A 19934-nucleotide genomic window follows, 5' to 3' on the forward strand; every position below is an offset into this window, starting at 1 on the left:
ACGGCCCTTGGACATAGGGCCGAAATATTCACCGATTTAAATTGCACTGTCTTGGAAAAAATTTCCCTATTGTTTTTAAGTTGTGTTTGTTTGATATATATATATATATATATATATATATATATATATATATATATATATATATATATATATTAATAATATATATATATATATATATATATATATATATATATATATATATATATATATATATATATATATATATATATCAACTGAAATGCTGACAATTATTTACCCGATCAGGAGCACAAACTAAAATATTGACAACCTTATTATCAGGTTAATCTTGGTAACTATATTGCTAGCGTATGGGCTACCTTACATCCTTTTATAGCATTTCCACGTGTCTAATCTTAGGTAAAGCAAAACCAGAGCCGTACCCACGATTTTTACTTAAGAGGAGGAATTTCAACAACAGATCATTGAAAGTTTATTGTCAGTTTTAATAGCCACAATAGAAAATTGGGCATCTCTGTATAAAGTTTTACACTTCAGGGGGGAGAGATGGGGAGGGTAATCAGAAGACACCATAGGTATAGCCTTGATCCAAACTTCAAGACCTACCCTACCTGAATAAGAACATACCTTGCAAACTTGGTCAACAGTGATATCATTCGCTTCAACTGCTTTGGTAAAATGGCGCAATATTCTGAGGAACATTCGTGTGGCCTTGTCATTCCACTGGAATGCATTTTCAACAGAAGGGGCAGCAGGAGGAGGAGCAGGGGTCGAAGGGGCAGCAGCTTTGCTTCGCGAAGTGTCAACATGCTCTTTCAATTTGGCTTCCATTTTCGCTAGGTACTGGCTCATCGGCATTTCTTTAGGCCTTTCACCCTAAAATTTGAAGTGAAACGGTCACAACACTTGCAAATTTGTACATGCCTGCTAAAGTTCAAAACTTTTGAGGGAAGGGTTCATAATATTTTCGTGAAAAGAAAATGATATATTAAAAAATATTATCGAGAGGGGGTGGGGAGGGGAGAGAATTTCTCCGTCCTATTGAAAGAATAAAATTTTCGGAATTATATCTGAGGCATATTATGTCATCAACATAATTGTACAGACTCAAGATTTGATATAACATTTATTTAAAACAGAGTATCAGAACTTATAAGAGAGTCAAACTCACATTTGAGTATGAAAAAAAAAACCGTGAAACAACAATGGGTCAAAATTAAGACAGATTGTAAAATAATACAAAGCAAACAAAAAATCAAAATATATAAAATAAAGAACAGGCAAATCTATGTAGAAAGGAGAGAGAAAAAGAGAACAGAGAAAAACAGAGGAAGCGTTACACCACATTCTCTTGACTCAGAGCTGTCTTAACTCAGAGATGTCTTTTTTGGGAATGGCTACCCGATCTCTCCAATAAATTCTGAAAAGCCATTAGAGTGTACAAAAATAAACGGAGATTACTCAAATCAAAAAGAAAAATATGTTTATCTCAGTCTTCTTTCTCTTAAAGGGGTTTCAGACCAAATTGACAGAAATCTGCAAGAAAATTATATTTTTAGTTGTTATAAACCCATTAAAAGTATTAGATCACAAATGTATTAGGGAAAAGATCCCGTCCCTCAGTTTAATAATTCCGGTGTCTACAGAATTCCTGTAGTTTGTGGTACATCGAAAGAGCAGAACGACGCCTTAGGGAGAGAAGACCTCAGCATTATGTTTTTAATTGACAATGCCTTCTAAAAGGGGAAAAAACATGAACATTTTGAATCAGCTGTTCCACGCTATAACATCTTATTTGACCAGGCCAGTTTGATTCAACATGACAAGGGTGTGGCGCAGCAACATAAAGATGAGTTTGAAATATACAAATGTCAACATTTAAATACAGGTGATTTTAAAACAAGGTGACTTTAAACAAGTGACTCTTATTTCAATTTCCTTAGACGAGAAGCTGATAATTTATTTATTCTTAAAATAAACCCTATGTCACTTTCAAGTTCACAAAATGAAACGAAGTCCCAATCCCCAGACCCAAATCGGCGGTGATAATTAAAAGGGTGACATACACCATTTTTGTAACTTTTCAGAAGCCAAAAAAACAAAAATATGTTTGTCGATTGTGGTCTCATACTGAAATTTGGTTGATTCTTCAGCCAAAAAAAGATATAGGCTAAATGTCAAAGTCCGAAAGAACAGGATCAAAAAGGAGACATATGCTCTGCACGTATCTCCTTTTTGGCCCTGCATTCCACGTCCAAAAGTGGCGTATTTCTCTTTTTTTTTATCATAATAATGGTACTAGATAGCACAATTATGACTGCACCATTCGATTCCTCGTGCTGGGTTTACTCACAACACATACATAACCCATTTTCGACCAAAAGAGCATATGTCGCCCTTTTAATTGTCACAGCCAAAATTATAAGTGCAAAAGAAGCATTGATTAAAATTAAACGAAACGTGACGTAGGGTTTCTTAGTTTGTTTTATTAGTTTCGTTTCAATAGATCTTCCCCTTTATAGTCACTCGTCAAGTATCTAATTGGAACATCCTTCTTTGTTAGTCGTGGCTCGGTTTTGGCGTTAGGTTTTTTGAAAGAAGAAGGGGAGCGCTTGTCCCCCCCCCCCCCCAAACTATTCGTCTTATTTTATCCAGTATTTTCGTTGGCATTATAAAAATCCCATTCTAAGATTGAAAGGATTTTGTTAAAGAGAGAAAGAGAGAGAGAGAGAGAGATAGAGAGAGAGAGAGAGAGAGAGAGAGAGAGAGAGAGAGAGAGAGAGAGAGAGAGAGAGAGAGAGAGAGAGAGAAAGGGGAGATGCAAAACAGAATCGCTTAAAAACGTCTGAATTTAGGTGTTTTCTTTACGCATAACACCAGTATCCTCAACAACTGAATCAGTAAAGCAAAAAAGTTGAAAACTCACCTGTCTTGATAAATATGTGTCAAATTCGGATCTCATTCTATTGTATTTGGCTTGTAAAGTAGAGCCATCGAGCTCTGCACCGGATTTATCCTTTAGCCATTTGGAACAATGTTCGAAAAACTGAGACTCAGAGGTGGCACCAGTTTCTAACAGTTTATGATGATCCTTCACAATCGTAATTAGGACCTTGGCTAACTCCAATGACCATTTTGTTTTTGTCTACAAAAGAAAACCAATGACAAGATGATAAAAGTTTTTTTTTTCGTCAAAGACAATTCAAACGGGTTTGGGCTAACTCGTAAAAAGAAGGAAAGAAGGAAAAAATGCTTTGCCGTTCAAAGCCATTAAGGCTACCAAACTGAAAAGATGATTCAGTTTCTTGTCTATATTTCATCAATTCCTGAAGACAGACACATATGAACCGTAGTCCCAAAATTTTATGTGCGGTTTTACCCACTGTGCTGTCAAGTAAACAGGGCAAATATTAAGAATAATCTACGTAGATTTTGCATTCAGCAAATCCGATAGGTAACTATTATTGATCATAGGCAGCACAATAGCGCTGCCTAAGTAAAGAACGATGTTGGTACAAAGTATTTTTTTTTTTTTTCCATACCCGGACACTTCGTATCGAAGGAGTTGTCGTAGAAACTTCGAAAAGGGCTCATTAGAATGGAAATTGGAGTGGCTAGTGCCCTTTTTAATAGTCTAAAGTGATTGGAGGGCAACGAGCCCACCCACACCCATCAGTCCCCCAAACACATCCAATCAAAATTTTGAGATAGCCATGTTGTTCCACCCAGTTTAAAGTTAAGGAAATTATACCGTTGAGCAGGACACTCCCCCCAGAGTCTTCAGGGCAAGGGTTATAACATGATTTGAGGGCAACTAACCCCCCTCTCTCGCCCACCTTTCCCCTAAACACGTCCAATCAAAATTTTTAGATAGCCATTTTGTTCAACGTTGTTGATTTCCAGATAGAAATTCTGTCTTTGAGGAGGATACTCCCACACAGCCCTCAGGGCAAGGGTTGTGAGTTATGCCCTGGGGGCATATTAGGTTTTTATAGAACACGTTGTCGTAAAAACTTCAAAAATGGCTCATTCGATTGGAAATTGAAATGGCTAGTGCCCTTTTTAATAGTCGAAAGTGATTGGAAAGCAACTACCACCCCTTCCACGCCAAGTATTTCCCTAAACATATCCAATCAAAATTTTGAGATAGCCATTTTGTTCCACGCAGTTTAAAGTTCAGGAAATTATACTTTTGAGCTGTACACTCCCCCCACAGTCTTGAGGGCAAGGGCTGTTCTATTTGCCTAGATAGCGTACAAAGTTCTTATTGAAATCTTCTTTATGAGAAATTGAAAAAGGGCTAATTAGACTTGAAATAAAATTAGCTAGTGCCTTTTTTCTAATAGTCGAAAGTGATCTGAGGGTAACTAACCCCCCTCTAATAGCCACCTTTTCTCAAAACAAATCGGCTCAACAGTTTGAGATAGTCCTGTTGTTCAACGTAGTTGAAAGTTTTGGAAATTAGGTCTTTAAGGACAACCCATCCCCCCCCACAACCCACAGGGCAAGGATTGTAAGTTCTGCCCTGGGAGCATGTAAGGTTTTTATAGAAAGCGATGTTGTAAAAACATCAAAAAGGGTTCATTCAATTGAAAATTGAAAGGGATAGTGCCCGTTTAATAGTCGAAAGTGATTGGAGGGCAAATAATCCCCCTCTCACGCCCACCTTTCCCCAAACACTTCCAATCAAAATTTTAAGATATGCATTTTGTTCAACGTAGTCGAAAGTTCTGGAAATTAGGTCTTTTAGGATGATAGCCCCCTCAGAGCCCTCAGGGCAAGGGTTGTAAGCTAAGTCATGGGGGCATATAAGGTTTACATATAAAGTTGTTGTAAAAATTTCAAAAAAGGACGCATTTGAATGGAAGTTGAAATTACCTTTTTTAAGAGTCGAAAGTGAGTGGAGAATAATTGACCCCCCCTCACGCCCACCTTTTCCCCAAACCCATCTAATCAAAAATTTTAGATAGACATTTTGTTCAAAGTAGTTGAAAGTTTTAGGAATTATGTCTTTAAGGATGGCAACCCCCCCACAGCCCCTAGGGCAAGGGTTGTAAGTAATGCCCTGGGGGCATATAAGCCTTTTTTAACATTTGAAATTGATTGGAGAGCGAGTAACGCCTCTCTCACGCCCACCATTTTCCCAAACCCACCCAATCAAAATTTTGAGATATCCATTTTGTTCAACGTAGTTCAAAGTTCATGAAGTTATGTCTTTTAGGATGATAACCCCCTCAGAGCCCTCAATGCAAGGATTGTAGGTTAAGCCCTGGGGGCATATAAAGTTTAAATAGAAAGTTTTTGTAGAAATTTCAAAAAGGGCTCATTTGATTGGAAATTGAATAGTCAAAAGTGAGTGGAGAGTAATTAACCCCCTCTCACGCCCACCATTTCCTCAAAAACATTCAATCAAAGTTTAGAGATAGCCATTTTGTTCAACTTAGTTGAAAGTTCTGGAAATTATGTCTTTAAGGATGACAAACCCCCCAGAGCCCCAAGGGCAAAGGTTGTAAGTTATGCCCTGGGGGCATATAAGTTTTTTATAGATGGAGTTGTCGTAAAACTTCAAAAGGGGCTCATTCAATTGGAAATTCAGAGGGCTAGTGTGCTTTTTAATAATCGAAAGCGATTGGATGGTAACTAACCACCCTCTCACGCCCACCATTCCTCGAAACACATCCAATCAAAATTTTCAGATAGCCATTTTCTTCAACGTAGTAGAAAGTTCTGGAAATTAGGTCTTTGAGAATGATTGACACCCCCCGCAGCTTTCTGCGCAAGGGTTGTAAGTTATGCCCTGGGGGGCATATAAGATTTTTATTGAAAGTGTTTCCGTAGAAACTTCAAAAGGGCTCATTTTATTGGAAATTGAAAGGGCTAGTGCTATTTTTAATAGTTGAAAGTGATCGGAGAGCGACTACTGCCCCTCTCACGCCCACCATTTCCCCACACACATCCAATCAAATTTTGAGATAGCCATTTTGTTTAACGTAGTTGAAAGTTCTTGAAATTAGGTCTTAGAGGATGACAACCACCCTAACAGCCCTTAGGGTAAGGGTTTTAATTTATGCCCTGTGGGCATATAAGCTGTTGATAGAAAGCGTTGTCGTTTCAAAAAGGGCTCATTCGATTGGAAATCGAAAGGCCTAGTGCCCTTTTTAATAGTCGAAAGTGATTGGAAAGCTTGACATTTTTATAGTAAAGATCGATGTGGGTATAATGTATTATTTTTGTTGTTGTTGTTGTTTAGACCAGGGCACTACGTATAGAGGGAGTTGTCGTGAGAACTTCGAAAAGGACTCTTTCTATTGAAAATAGAAAGGACTGATGCCCTTTTTAATAGTCAAAAGTGATTGGAGGGAAACTAATCCCCCTCCCACGCCAATCCTCCCATTTGCCCATTATGCTTAAAAACTAAATGTTGCCTTAAGATTAAATCAAAATGCACTGTGTTAATGCTAATTCCCAATAAGGCATATCAGCAGTATCCCAAGAACGACTGATGGCATTAAGTTCAGACTTTCGGGGCTACTTCTGCTCTTAAAATTTAACCAAATCAAAATAGCGTAAGTGTATCCAAGCTATCAAAGAAAGTAAACAGATTTTTTGTGAATGGTATCAAGTTTTCCATTTCAGGTCAACTAGAGGAGGTATGAAACTAAATTAAACAGTACTATTTGTGTCCAGATTTTTAAACGGGTGTATGTTATTAAAAATGGTTGAAATTTTTTCTCCAGCATACAAATTATAGCCCAAACTATAGTCTTAAAAAAGAAAAGATTTAAAGCATTATTTTCTTTTCCCCTGAAATCGCTATGACACTATAAAACAAACAGAAATTAATTAAAAAAAAAATTTTCCTCAAAATCAGTTTTTCAAAGAACAGTAAAGAACTCCATTGAACTAAAAATGAACAAAACTAGAATCAGATAATCTACCAAGCGTAAACTAGCACAAAACAGCATCAATAAATAAATGAAACCCAGAACGAACAGAAATTACAATAAATAACCGAGTCAAACTCAAAACGAGCAGAAATTAACATAAGTTGGGCTAAAAAACCCTATGCCTTCCCAAGGCTAGAACAAAATTTGCATTTTACTGAAAAAAAATACAAATGAATGTACATTGTCAGTTTAATATACATATACTGATATTTAGTAATCAAAAAGTTAATATTATTTGATTTATCAAAGTTATAAAAGTAAAAACATTTCTATTTTTTTCAGTAAAGTGCAAATTTTGTTCTGGCCTTGGGAAGGCATAGGGGGTTTTGAGCCGAACTTATGTTATTTTCTGCTCGTTTTGAGTTTGACTCGGTAATTTATTGTAATCTCTGTTCGTTTTGGGTTACATTTATTTATTGATGCTGACTTGTGGTAGTTTCACGCTTAGTAGATTATTTGATTTTATTTTTACTCATTTTTTGTTTAATGGAGTTCTTTACTTTTCTTTAATAAACTTATTTTGTGGAAAATTTTTTTTAAATTAAATCATAATAATGTCATAAAAATAATGTCAGTCGATGATGACTGACAAATTATATGTCAGTCATCATCAGCTGTATATTACGCTTTTGTTGTTTTACGGACAAAACCGCTGTCAAATTCTACGAGTTTGTTTTTCTTATCTTTCAAGTGTAAAACTACCATTTTTTACAGTAAAGTGCAAGTTTTTTTCTGGTCTGAATAAGACATGGGTGTTGTCAGCCTACTCATTTTACTTTTTTATCGTTTTGAGCTTGACTGGGCTATCTATTGTAATTTCTATTATATCTATTACATGTTATTAAATCATAAAATATGACGTCTTCTCTAGCAGTCATACATCTGCAGAAGATGGAAAGGAAAAGTAGACTAATAAGAACCTGTGATACTGAACCTGTTCGATTCGATATCGCAGGTACAAAGCCTTTTCACAAAACAGACCAGGCAAACACTAGGTTAACATAGTAGAGAATTCGTATGAAAAACCAATTTTATGTCAGTCATCATCATCTGTATATTACGCGTTCTTTCGAAAAAAAAAAACTCAAAAGTAATTTGAACTAATAAACTTTTGAACTATTTCTCTATAGAAACTGTCTAAGCAAATCCAGTTCTCACTTTTAAAAAGTATATTGATGAAGAAAGGCAAAACATTAAATGTTGCATTAAGGCGAAAATCAGGTTGGCACAAAAAACATCTATAGGGACTAACCCAAAGAGTATAAGTCACTTATAAGATTGGGAACTGGCGCTAGCGTCGACAAAATCTCAACACCATCTAGCGTTTGGAGACACTTGAACAGAAAAACAATTACAAAGCTTCAAAAATAGCTAAGTGTCACCAAACACTAGATGGCCCTGATGGTTTTTTTGCAGAAACTAGTGCCAATTTCAACTGTTATAACTTAACCATACTCTTTGTCCTTACCATAGACTGGTATATACGTAAAAAAATTCGTGCATTCTTCCCTAATAGGCAATGCAAAGTTTCAGAAAGAAATAATTTATTCTTGAGAAGCTATCCTGTTTTCTCGTATAACAAAGAAATAAAATCATTTCATTTTTTTTTAAGTTTTGCTTTTTGGTGTTAAACAAATCGATTGGATTTTGACTTTGTTGTATCTGCTATACCTGCTTAACTTGATACAATTCACTATCCCAACTTAAAACTACAGCCTAGTTTTAGCATATTAGTTTCTCCATGACGCGGTAGGTGACACTACCCTTTCTTGAGAAAAAAAATCACAAGTTCCATGTATTTTTAGTATTTTCCGTGACCATAATAAAAGCCTGAATCACTGAGCCAACAAAGAGTTGAGCCCTATTAAATTTGATGTTAAGGATATATATAAAATGAAAACTGAGAATTCTCTAAAACTTTATCTTAAGACTAAAAAACGTTTTTATTGTTCCTTTAGTACTTTCTCAATATTGACGGATATTCTTATATGTAGGGCACGTAGCTATTCAACCTCGACTACCCTTTGACCCTTGCAAAGGCTTGAACACATCAGTAGAGCTAACCTGGTAGTTGCAAATTAAAGGTCCTGCGAATACTTAGAGGTAACTTCATCATTTTAGCTCAAGATAGAAAGGCTCAAGATTATTAATTGAAAATTTGCATTTAATAAAGAAAACTATTGTGAGAAAAGCAGCCTTGCAAATCCTAAAAAAGGAAAAATCAATTCAATAAAGGGAGAGTACATTTGAGTCTTGTTATAGCTAGGTCCCGATAGAACTGGAATTTCTTTCGAGTAGCTGGATTTCATTTCGCCCGATGAACAAAAAATGTCATGTCTGCATGCACATAATATGCAGTTGGCTTCTGTTTCAGATCCGAGTTAAACATATATGTTTCTCTTGCTGAAGAAACTCCAAACGACCTCCCCGTATTCACCCACCACAGGCTCACGCGCAAAATTTACGTCTAATCGGTCCATTTGTTTGGGAAACGCATGGCAAGCAAACATGGCACTCTGTAGCATAGATCAAATTTACATACAAAAGTGCCATCTCAGTAGGCCTACCATCTCTAAGGGTGAATTGATTTGGAAAAAACGATTCTATGTTGCTGCAAAGAATCATTCTAAAATTACTACAATGCTCCAACAGAATGGGAAATAACAGGCAAAACCGGTAGGATGAGAATTCCCGAAATCAATCCTGTCCCCAACTCTAAAAATAGAGATGATTCTATTAACTTTCATTCAATCAGGAAACATATCTTGTCCCATGCAAGAATTGACTTGTGCAGCTGAGTGTAGGTAAAACACCTGTTACATTGATCCTTGAAGATGCGTCATCAAGGGTCAATTCAAGTGTCACTCACCCTTTTCCAGTAAATGATGAGCGAAAGAAATGATATAAATCGTTTTTTCATCAACGGCACCTTATATTAGAACAATAATGCTTGTGTTTGAGGGTTCTTATATAAGATTGGGGGCCATTGTGTGAAACAACCCCCCCCCCCTTTTAAAGTTATTTGTATAGTATGTTTTTTTCTGTTACGAAATTCGTGTATAGCTCATGAAGTTTAATCTTTTTTTGGCTTCTCCTGTCTGTGTAATTTGACATGTTTTCAATAGATTTATTCACTCACTCATCAATGAGCAGCACTGGCTTGGACACATGAAGCCTCCTGCTCTCGAACAAAATCTTTGGAAAGAAGCATGTTCTCCTCTTCTGGATACCACGATGAGCCTGGATATGGCTTGAGCTTGCAAAGTAATTACTACCAAGTACATTTATTTAAAGTTCTGTGACATTAGTGGCAGATTGCTTTGACAGAGTAAAGGGGTCGAATAGAGTTGATTTTCTGATTATAATTCTAATAACTTTCCATATTTGGGCCAAATTACCAGACACTTTCTTAATTTCAAAATAGATTTTTATAGTAGTTTATTAAAAAAAAATATGCGAAAATGCACTTAAATAGACATCAATGTCCAGACATAATCATTTTCGACCAATCATAGATCGCTCTTTCTTTGATATCCAGTCCCAAAGTGCCACTGTAAGCAGTCTTATGACAACAAAACACTTCTCCGAAGGATACTACCTTCCTTTCACTGAGAAAGTGAAGCGATCACGAAAGCAATGGTATTTCATTACTGTCGATGTTGACTACGACTTACATTATACCTCCCACGTCACTCTCAAATAACAAACTAGAGTCAATCTCAACAGGGTTTTGCTAGACCCCAGAGTACCCCAAGCCCGTATCCTTCGTAAAGTGTTCACTAGACAAAAAATTGACTTTATTTCAACATTTTGCAGTTGAGGGTATAGTAAATTTGATTACTTGCTGGTATCTGCTCTGATCATTAATAAAATTAAAGCTATATCCAAACGTTAAGTAATAAATACCGCTTTTTTAGCAGGTGTTGCTGGAGTAACTGGTGCTTTCGGAATAGTTTTAGTTACAGGTCTAAGGGCATTCACAGGTCTTTTAGGCGTGGCCTCCTCCTCTCCACCAGTTTCGGTTTCTGACACCTTCTCTTCCTCCAGAGGTTCTTCCTCTTCAATATCTATAAATAATAGCATCGTTTAAACGACATTGTCTCTTAGAAGCAAAACATACCATCGTTCCAAGACCAAAGAACACATACAAAAAAAATCCGAAATACTATAATTTTTAGAAATCTTTTTTTTTCTTCAATTTTGTAAAATTTCTGCCTAAAAAAGACCTCAAAGGGTCATATTCACTCCCCAGTAAAATTGAGTAAATGTTAGATAAGTACTTCGGTTTTGAGCACGAAGATATGGAAACATATTGACAGAATAAAAAATAAATACAGATTGCACCGATAGGATTTTCTCTTTTACCGAGACTGACTTACCGAACTAGATCATATGTTATGGTAAAAAAAAAAAAAAAAAAAAAAAAAAAACAATATCAAGTAGAATTTTAGGTTGTAATGGCTGTGAAACTTAAAAAAATCATGAACAGAAGAAGGTCAGACCCAGAGAGTTCGAATAATCCGTAAAAACTGCGATCGTATTGTTCAAACGCTATCTGATAAAATTAAATATTTTCAATTACTTCATACAATTTTATGTCGCGTATACCAAAATTAAATACAAATTATTCACCTCGACTTTTGATTTTTTTTTTTTTGCCAATTCAGATTTCTGCATAATTTTCTTAGCCTCATTCTCTCTCTCCTACATCAGCAACATATCATGTTTTCTTAATAACGGTTAGCATTATTATTAATTTAAGACAAGCAGCTGTTGTAACACAATGGTTGTAATGCTCACGCTAATGGAAGATCGAATTCAGAAAAATCTGTGGCAATAAAGACTCCTTTAGTCCCGGGTTTTCCCGTAACCTGGGTAAGCTAAACTTTTGACAGATTTGCTGTAAAAGATCAAAATTAGAAAAATCGAAATGAGAAGCACACAACTGGAATCACTATGGTCGAAAACATTGTACTGCATGTTTTGAGACCCCTACGTTGTCTTGAAAAACAAGAATGATCGTTTTTTTTTTTTTTGAATAGGTACCAGTGATATGTTTCCATTTTTGGTTTTTCAACAAAGCCAGCAAGCTACCACAAAGTTGTAGAGACATTGCTAACGGCACATTTAAAAGCATATCTCAATGTTTGTTTGTTTTTATAAATCATCTTGTTACCATTATAATAAAACAGAATTATTGACAAAACTGCATTTTTTTCGGTTTGATTTCTGTACTGTCAAGGAAAAAATGTATTCTAACTATGAGTTTTAATTAATTTTTTTTTAATGAATATTTGGGGTATATGAAGGAGTATAGTGGAATGTTTGGACTTTTAATTTGAAGAAGTAATGTAGCTGCGAAGCAACAAATTTATGTTACATTTGTAAAGACGATATCTTCAAGAAATATCATGGCTAAGAAAAAGCCAAAGGTTTTTTTTACCTGTCTTTCCGTAAAAACTGACAAGGGTTGTTAGCAGTAACGTCTCTTTGTTTCGATTCGATCATGCATTCTTAAAAGGATGAATCATAACAATTATTCTGCGGCAACTAGCTATGTCAAATTAATAATATTATTCATCGTTGCAAAGAAAACATAATATTTCGTCAGGTTCTTATCGAAACCCCTTCAGTCAGTCGGGCCGAACAAAAATTTCAAAAAAAAAGAAAAAAAGGAAATCCGACATAGTAAGCGGGGAAAGGGTCGAAAACCTGAGCGAGAGAAGAGAGGTGCAATCAGGTTATACTTGTTAAGGCAAAAGCCCCGGCCAAGCGGAGGGAGGCGACAGAAATCCGTCAAAGGCGTCTCTTTTGCTAGTATTTACAAAAACTTATATAAAAATTTATATATATATATATATATATATATATATATATATATATATATATATATTATTTCAAAGCATTTCAATGAGGGAATATAATAGTGAAGTATGTAAATAGTGAATAATATAATAGTGAAGTTTATTTTTCGGTAAATATCTAATTAAGAGTTGCTTTGATTTATCAAAGCAATTGTTTACGATGAAATTATATTCAAACTCTGTAATTTGCAAGGACTATCTCTATGCTATTATCATGCTATTACTGTGTCATGGCATCATACCATCATCTCTACAAGTGACATTTTCTAAGCTTTCATATTAATATTATCTTATTCTACGAGCAAGAACTTGGATCTTCTTTAAATTTGAGGTTAGTTTTCTCGCAAAAATTGCTTTTAGGGTCCGAGGGTTACTGATTACCTGAGATTACCGTTACAGATCGATACCACAGTAAAAATCAGCAGAACGGCAGTAAAACTTTAGGTTGCATTAGTTCTTCTTCTTCTTCTTCTATTTAACAGCAGGTAGGCTTTTCAGTAGTACTATTTAGCCCTTTTCCTTTTGCTTCGCTCTGTGGGCTACAGGGCTACTGGCTTGATTGCCTCATATTTATTGGATATTTTCAGATATTAGTTAGGAAATTTTAGGCGTCACGTATTGAGGAAGGAAGACACTAATGGATTCGAGCAATTTTTTTCTTCAATTTGCATCAGTTCTGCCTGTCGATCTGCAACGGTATACGCCGGCATGTGTATGTTTAGAGTGAGAAAACTTCAAAGCTAGTCAACTTTCAGGCACCAAAGAGGCTGTGTCAAAAGCAGTTTTAAGCTTTAAATAAGATTTGCCTGCGACAATTATATGAAAGAAATCTAACTTTGTGTAAAGCATTTTTGAATTTGCTAGGTTTGACACGCAGTGCTTACACTCTTAGCTTTAAGGTTGCTCGGTGGAATAACAATCTGACAGAAATAGAAACATAATATTCAGACAGTGACTGGACAAGGAAGTTCCCAGTATTTTATATGGATTGTAAGCAAAATTTTAAAGCAAGAGCCATTTTCATAGGCTCTTTCAGACCTTATATGCAAAAAAAAAAAAAAAAATCAAGATATGAGGACGAAAACACCTTTATAGACCCATATTTGGTTATAATCTATTTCCGGAGCTTTAATCTACCACAAAGGTTTTGAAAATTCAGTGATCACGAGGGAGAAAAGAGGTGGAGGTGGATATTTGAAGACAGTTTCCCGGCCCTAAATTCGACTGAAATCCACTTCCTAAAGAATCCTTCACCGAGCTCAACAACTTTTCAAGATAGCAAAAAGCCCCTAAACTAGGGTTTTACTGAAATTTTTAGTTGACCAAATTGAACTATAACGGCAGATACAAGAGATCAGTGAATAGACCGAATTTGTTTCTACTGATCCATTGAGAAATACACTTTGATCGTTTTCAAACCAAAAACCCAAATAAGCCATGCAACTACAGTCCTACCATGCACAAATTATTAATAATATAAACTTACCTGAGTCATCTAGGATAGCAAATTTTAATATTTAAATTAATTAATAAGTAACATAAATAATAAAGGAGTATTCACACTGAAATTTTACTATTGCCCGAGATTTGGATAGCGCTAATTAGAGCCAGTCAAATTTTTTTATAGAATTTTCTGATTGGCTGAAACGTTATAAGGAAAGTTCTGATTGGCCTCCAAGAGGAAGATGTAACTATTATTTGATTTTAAGGCTCCATACAAGCTTAGTGTGAAAAGTCTCATATTTCAAAAAAACGAAGAAAGGAAAAACATATGAACAACTGGTTCCAAATCATGTAGTCAATGCACGATCTTTACCTGCAAGTCGTTTAGCTATAGTACTGTAAAAAAACAACAAGAAACAGGAACTAAGAATATCTACCAATCAAAATTTCTTTTTCTTTTACAAGCTTGGTCCAAAATGATACTGGCTAGAAATTAGTATCTAGCTAGGGACACGTATGAAAAGGACTTAAGGTACTCAAACATTGTCCTGCCTAAAATCCAGACATTTTTTGTATCATTTCTGAGCAGGAGTAGGTGTTCTCAAACGGTCCTTAGAAGGGAAAATATATATAAATCTATGATTTATACACTTACATAGTAAATTATTCTGTTATTTTAAGACTAGCAAGACCTGGCCAAGGTGTTGCGCAGTAAAATTTGTCTGGATAACCCTTCCGTGACTTCCGGAGAAATCCAAATTATGAAGTGCTACATGAAATTTACATTTCCAAATATGCAAGTTTAATGGGCTTTTTCCAAGTATTGGACGGAAGGGTTCTACCCTTCTTTGATAGCGCTTTTAGATTATCAAATAATCTATGAAATATTAGCCATAACAGCAAATATAAAAGAGCAAAGCCCCCCAAGACTCGATGATCAGGAAACAGAGAAAAAGACGGAAAAAAAATAGTAAAATAAGACAATATTTCTCAATCATTGTGAAACAACACTATAAAAGACACGAAGAGAAACCAAATATTAATAGCAAAAAACTGGAATTTCTTTTTCAGGTTTTTGCCTCAAAAATATGAAGCGAGTGACACGTTCGTGCTGCCTAGTGTTAGGCCCTCCAATTAATGTGGCACACAGTTACAGTATTATGTTCCCAAGACCATTGGCTTAATGTAAGGTGACCTAACAAAAGATATGAGGCATGGTTGCGACGGAGAAAAACTATCTTCAGAGATTCCGAATTAAACAAGTAGGTGTTAGCGTTGCTTCTTGCATATGAATTTAATTGTGACTATGAAAGGTTTAATTGTATTTCTGGTCTCTAACAAACTGATTGTCAATACATATTGACACTACAATCAATGAGGTGAAGCACCTAAAGATTAAAATTACTCGGGTTAGAAAAAAACTGCTGCCAGAAAAGCATGATTTGCTTTACGAATGTGACAACATTTAGCATATTTCTGTAAATATTTTAAATGTTGTAACGTTCGAAAAGTATATCCCACTTTTGCGGCAACAATTTCTGTCTAACAAGCAATTATAGTCTATAGGTGACCTTTCCAATGACCATATCCCAAATGGGAAAGTACTAGAATCAAAATTTTGAACGATTTTTCATTTTAAGGTAATAGGCTCAGCACTTGACCAGCCACGATCGGTTGTGTCAACATTTCTTTCTTCTTTTAATTCTAAAATATTTTTCTTGGTTTTATTGTAAATCGTGACAAGCTAACGGCTTACATTTATTGTATTTGAAGAAATAGACAACGATTGCACTTACCATCTTCCAGTCCCCCTTCTTCAACTATGAAAGAGAGCAAGTTATCAAAGAAACCGGCATCTTCAGATAGATTTGTGGCACCAGTAATCTTTTGATAAGTTTGGAGCAGCCGGTTGTATTTTCCCTTTACCTATAATAAAAACAACCTCTGGATAATGACAACCAAATCTATATTCTTGGAAAAGAAAGCCTCAAGTTTCAATATTGTCTATGGTAACCCATTTCAAAAATAAAATCAACAAAGAAAGTGTAAAGAAATAAACATTTCCTAGGAAAAAAATTCAATAAGAAGCTTGAGCAGAGCCTTAAATTTTCTTAACTTATCCAAAAATAACGAAATTATAAATTGAGAAAAAAAATAATCAAAGTTTGCTTAGAAGATAATCCAAGTGTATTTAAGAAGCTCAGTTTTTTTTTTTAATATAGTGTTAAAATTTGGTAAAAAGCTTATGTCAACACGCCCAATGATCCAGGTTCACAGCAGAGACTTTAACTCAATTTCGGCTAAGATTGAGCTATAGATATAAAGAATCTAAAACGATGCATGGTAGGAGGCTTAGAGTCAAACGATTTTTGGGTAGAAGGTCTGATACAAATAGAAGCTCAATCCTGTAGAGATATCCTGGTTTTTATGGAGTCTTACGCGTTTCTATTGGATTGAGGGGAATAGTCCTCTGATACTTTTTAGGGTGAGTGTGTATGGGGAGTGGGTTCACCTTCCTTCTCTGTATGACCGCCTGTGCTTCAGTCACTTTTTATTTTATGCCAAATACTTGGTTGACTGAACAATATACAAGTTACTTTTTTACTTAATTCGAGGGATAGGGTCTTTCTCTATCGTAGAAGGCATGCTCCCCCAAAAAATACCTGAACACGTAAATCATTTTCAAAATCTCATTCCAGCCAAATTTGCGGTACTCGGCATTTCCTACACCATGTTACAAAATATTTATGAGATCTAAGGACTATTTCTTTATTATGGAGCACATAATCACCAAAAAAAAACTGAAGATTTGAATTCATTAAAATAAAAAAAATCCTTTCAGTCATATCTGGGCCACCTTACCGCCTATCCCTTACCACCTTGTTGGCTAACTATACATTGATATAGAAATATAAGGTCTTAATCCCTCCCGGAAGACAAAAATAGGTTATTTATTTATTTAAACTAAGCCCAGCAGCACTAAGAGTCTACCAAAGGAGTACAAACAAAATTCGGATCGAATAATCTCAAAAGCAAAATTCGTACTGCTTACAAACTTTTAGAAGGTGGCATGCTAAAATTAAGAGGTAAGTACAGCAAGCCTCTTCTCAATCGCCTCCAAATATTTCCATAAATTTTTGCATACAAATCGTCGAATAGTCGGGTCGATTAACCAATTCATGCTCGTCTAAGAAATTTGAATTCTGTAGGAATTAATATTTACTATTCCTTAAAGTTGATTCAATGGATGGACAGAGACAAAAATAGTATATCTTACCTGGCCAGGTGTTACAGGGGATCCATGCTGCTTGCTCAATATGGTAGCCACTTGGGTATAAAGAGCCTTCTTGCCTTGTACATCGTTGTCAAATCTGGATTTTTCTCGCGACATTATTCGAACCAAATCCAACGCTTTAGCTTCAGTCCAAAACGGACTTGGTCCACTCTTCCCTTTTTCGGTGTCAACATAAACCTGAAAATACTTACAATTTTAAAACCTCTCGATGAAAAGTTGGTTAGACAAAACTAGAGTCAACATTATTTGTTGGCTTAAATTTGGTTTAAATATTATTTAAATATGCACTAAGAATTTAATTCTGCGTAAAATAACATCAAACAGACTTCCGTTTAAGCCTGAGAGATGAGTTGCACTTCGAAATGCCCATAAGTATTTTGGATTAAACGCAAACTTTTCGGATAAATCGAACCTCCCTCTCTACCGAAAAAAGAAGAAAAACTTGAAGAACATCATTTTACAACTTTTAGTTTATAATTTCTCTTTATTACACACACCAGGTAATTTTTCAGATCAATCCCCTTTTTGCATTCATAAAAAAAACCGCAATGCTAACATTGCTGGTTGCTGCACCTATTTCCTGATTAAAGAGCATTCTCTGAGTAAATTTTACTTTATTCCAAGACGATTTATGATCTTCGGGCAATAAATCTATTTCCCGATGACCTTAGAGATTTAAAACAGGATACCTTTCAAAATTTGGCAGTAGTCGTAAGCCAAATAAACTCGTGGAATATTAATAGTCATTTGAGAAGTCAACCACCAGACTAGGAAAAGTTTCCACCAGACTAGGAAAAGTAACGAAAAGATCGATTAAGTGGACAGCTTCACTTACCTTGGTAGTATTATTAGTAAAGACGGTAGGTGCAGTTAAGATGTTAAAAGTAGAATAACCAAGGCCCAAGGTGTTTTTTTCACAGTTGAAAAATGCTTGGAAGAATAAGAATATAAGTCTGCAAACCAAGATTAGAATATTGGAAGATACAGTGATGACAGTGGTCAAATACTGGTCTGAAGCTGGGGCACTCCAAAAAAAAAAAAAAAAAAACGGAAGAAGATTTGTTAGATGTTTTCCAGAGAAATTGCCTACAGATTGTTTTAGGTACCGTTCTCGCTCAGGCACGGTCTGCGGATGACAGATTGCCAAAGATTGTCCTTTTCGGTCAACCGTCTAGGTCTAAACGGAAAGCAGGTCGTCCTCGTTTGGGGTAGAAGGAAGTTTTAAGGAAGGATTTAAGGGAAATGGAAACTTCCTGGGAGGGTGTAAAGATGGAGGCCATGAATGGATTGGGATGGAGAAGGAGCGTAAGCAGCTATGTTGGCCTCAGGCGGCTTGGTGCTACGGTGAGTTGTTAGCGGTAGTATTAGTAGAATTTAATTTTGTTATACCCTCATATCAGAAGACAATGCTTAAACTTTTGGATCTGGACGTTATTATGTCCCAGTTTGGTTCGATTTGTATAGCGTTTGTCACCGCATTGGAGTTGTCAAGAAGTTTTACAAAACAATGAATATAATTTTTCATATATGATTTCTTTAGTTTTTCTTCTTTAGTAAAGCGCTTTTTTCACCTCTTTAAGCTATATTCTTGTATATTTTTTTAGTTTAAAATAATTTTTCCTTTTTTCTGGCAGCCTTCGAAACCTTGATTACTCCCTTCTAAAACGGATATTTCCAAATTTATGCCAATATTAGAGAAAATAAATAGTCTGAGGGAAATGACAATTTTTGATGCTACATATTGCTAAAATTATTGCTAAATTAGGTTTTTAAGTTCCAAAAATAAGGGAAATATAGCTTATTCTAAACCTCAAAAATCTTTAAAGGTGTTAGAAATTTACAAACCGACGGATCTTTATGAATTTAGGCTACTATTCTTCTCTTGACATAATGCAATGTTTAAGGGCGTTTTCAGTTATTGTCTTTCCATTTACAATGTTGGAATCGTCAAATAGACGATGTATAGTCACTCATTTTACTTATGTAAATAACAACGTTTTATACCAGTTTTGTATTTTGTATGTTTGTTTTGTTTGTATGTTTGATTGTCCTTCTTTCTTTCTATCTCTATGTCCTACTTAGCAGGTTGTAAACACTGTAAGACCCTCTTTTTAATATTAATATTTTATAAATACATTAAACATCAGCTGGACAGGATACAGAAGATCTGTAGGTCACCGAATCTGTGCCTTAACCCCCCTCTCCCACGATTTTTCAGAATTAGCATCTTTCTTGGTAGTATGCAGAAGTCAATCATAAACTTGCTTGTCAATATATCAATTCACAACAGAAGTTCATTTCTATTCAAAGAAATATCATTTTTAACAAATCACTTATTTTAACTATAAAAACGGTTAAATTTTTGAAGAAACAGATGGTCTTCAGACCATAGTATCTGTAATCACC

At 35.3% G+C, this 19934-nt stretch overlaps 1 protein-coding gene across 3 annotated transcripts in view; it reads right to left on the reverse strand.

The window, feature by feature from the left end:
- LOC148954233 (uncharacterized) overlaps positions 1 to 19934 on the reverse strand; it is a 51330-nt gene that overhangs the window by 13182 nt on the left and 18214 nt on the right. For all 3 annotated transcript variants that reach the window (XM_089086085.1, XM_089086087.1, XM_089086086.1), the window contains exons 5-9: positions 17511 to 17705; positions 16030 to 16159; positions 10833 to 10993; positions 2906 to 3124; positions 607 to 855 (exon numbers count right to left, since the gene is read on the reverse strand). In XM_089086085.1, coding sequence (XP_088942211.1) covers positions 607 to 855; positions 2906 to 3124; positions 10833 to 10993; positions 16030 to 16159; positions 17511 to 17705 — 954 coding nt within the window. The remainder of the gene's footprint in view (positions 1 to 606; positions 856 to 2905; positions 3125 to 10832; positions 10994 to 16029; positions 16160 to 17510; positions 17706 to 19934) is intronic.

This window comes from Artemia sp. Qi Xiang Cuo, chromosome 3, assembly GCF_049724085.1.
Source record: "Artemia sp. Qi Xiang Cuo chromosome 3, ASM4972408v1, whole genome shotgun sequence".
NCBI classification, from domain to species: Eukaryota; Metazoa; Arthropoda; class Branchiopoda; order Anostraca; family Artemiidae; genus Artemia; species Artemia sp. Qi Xiang Cuo.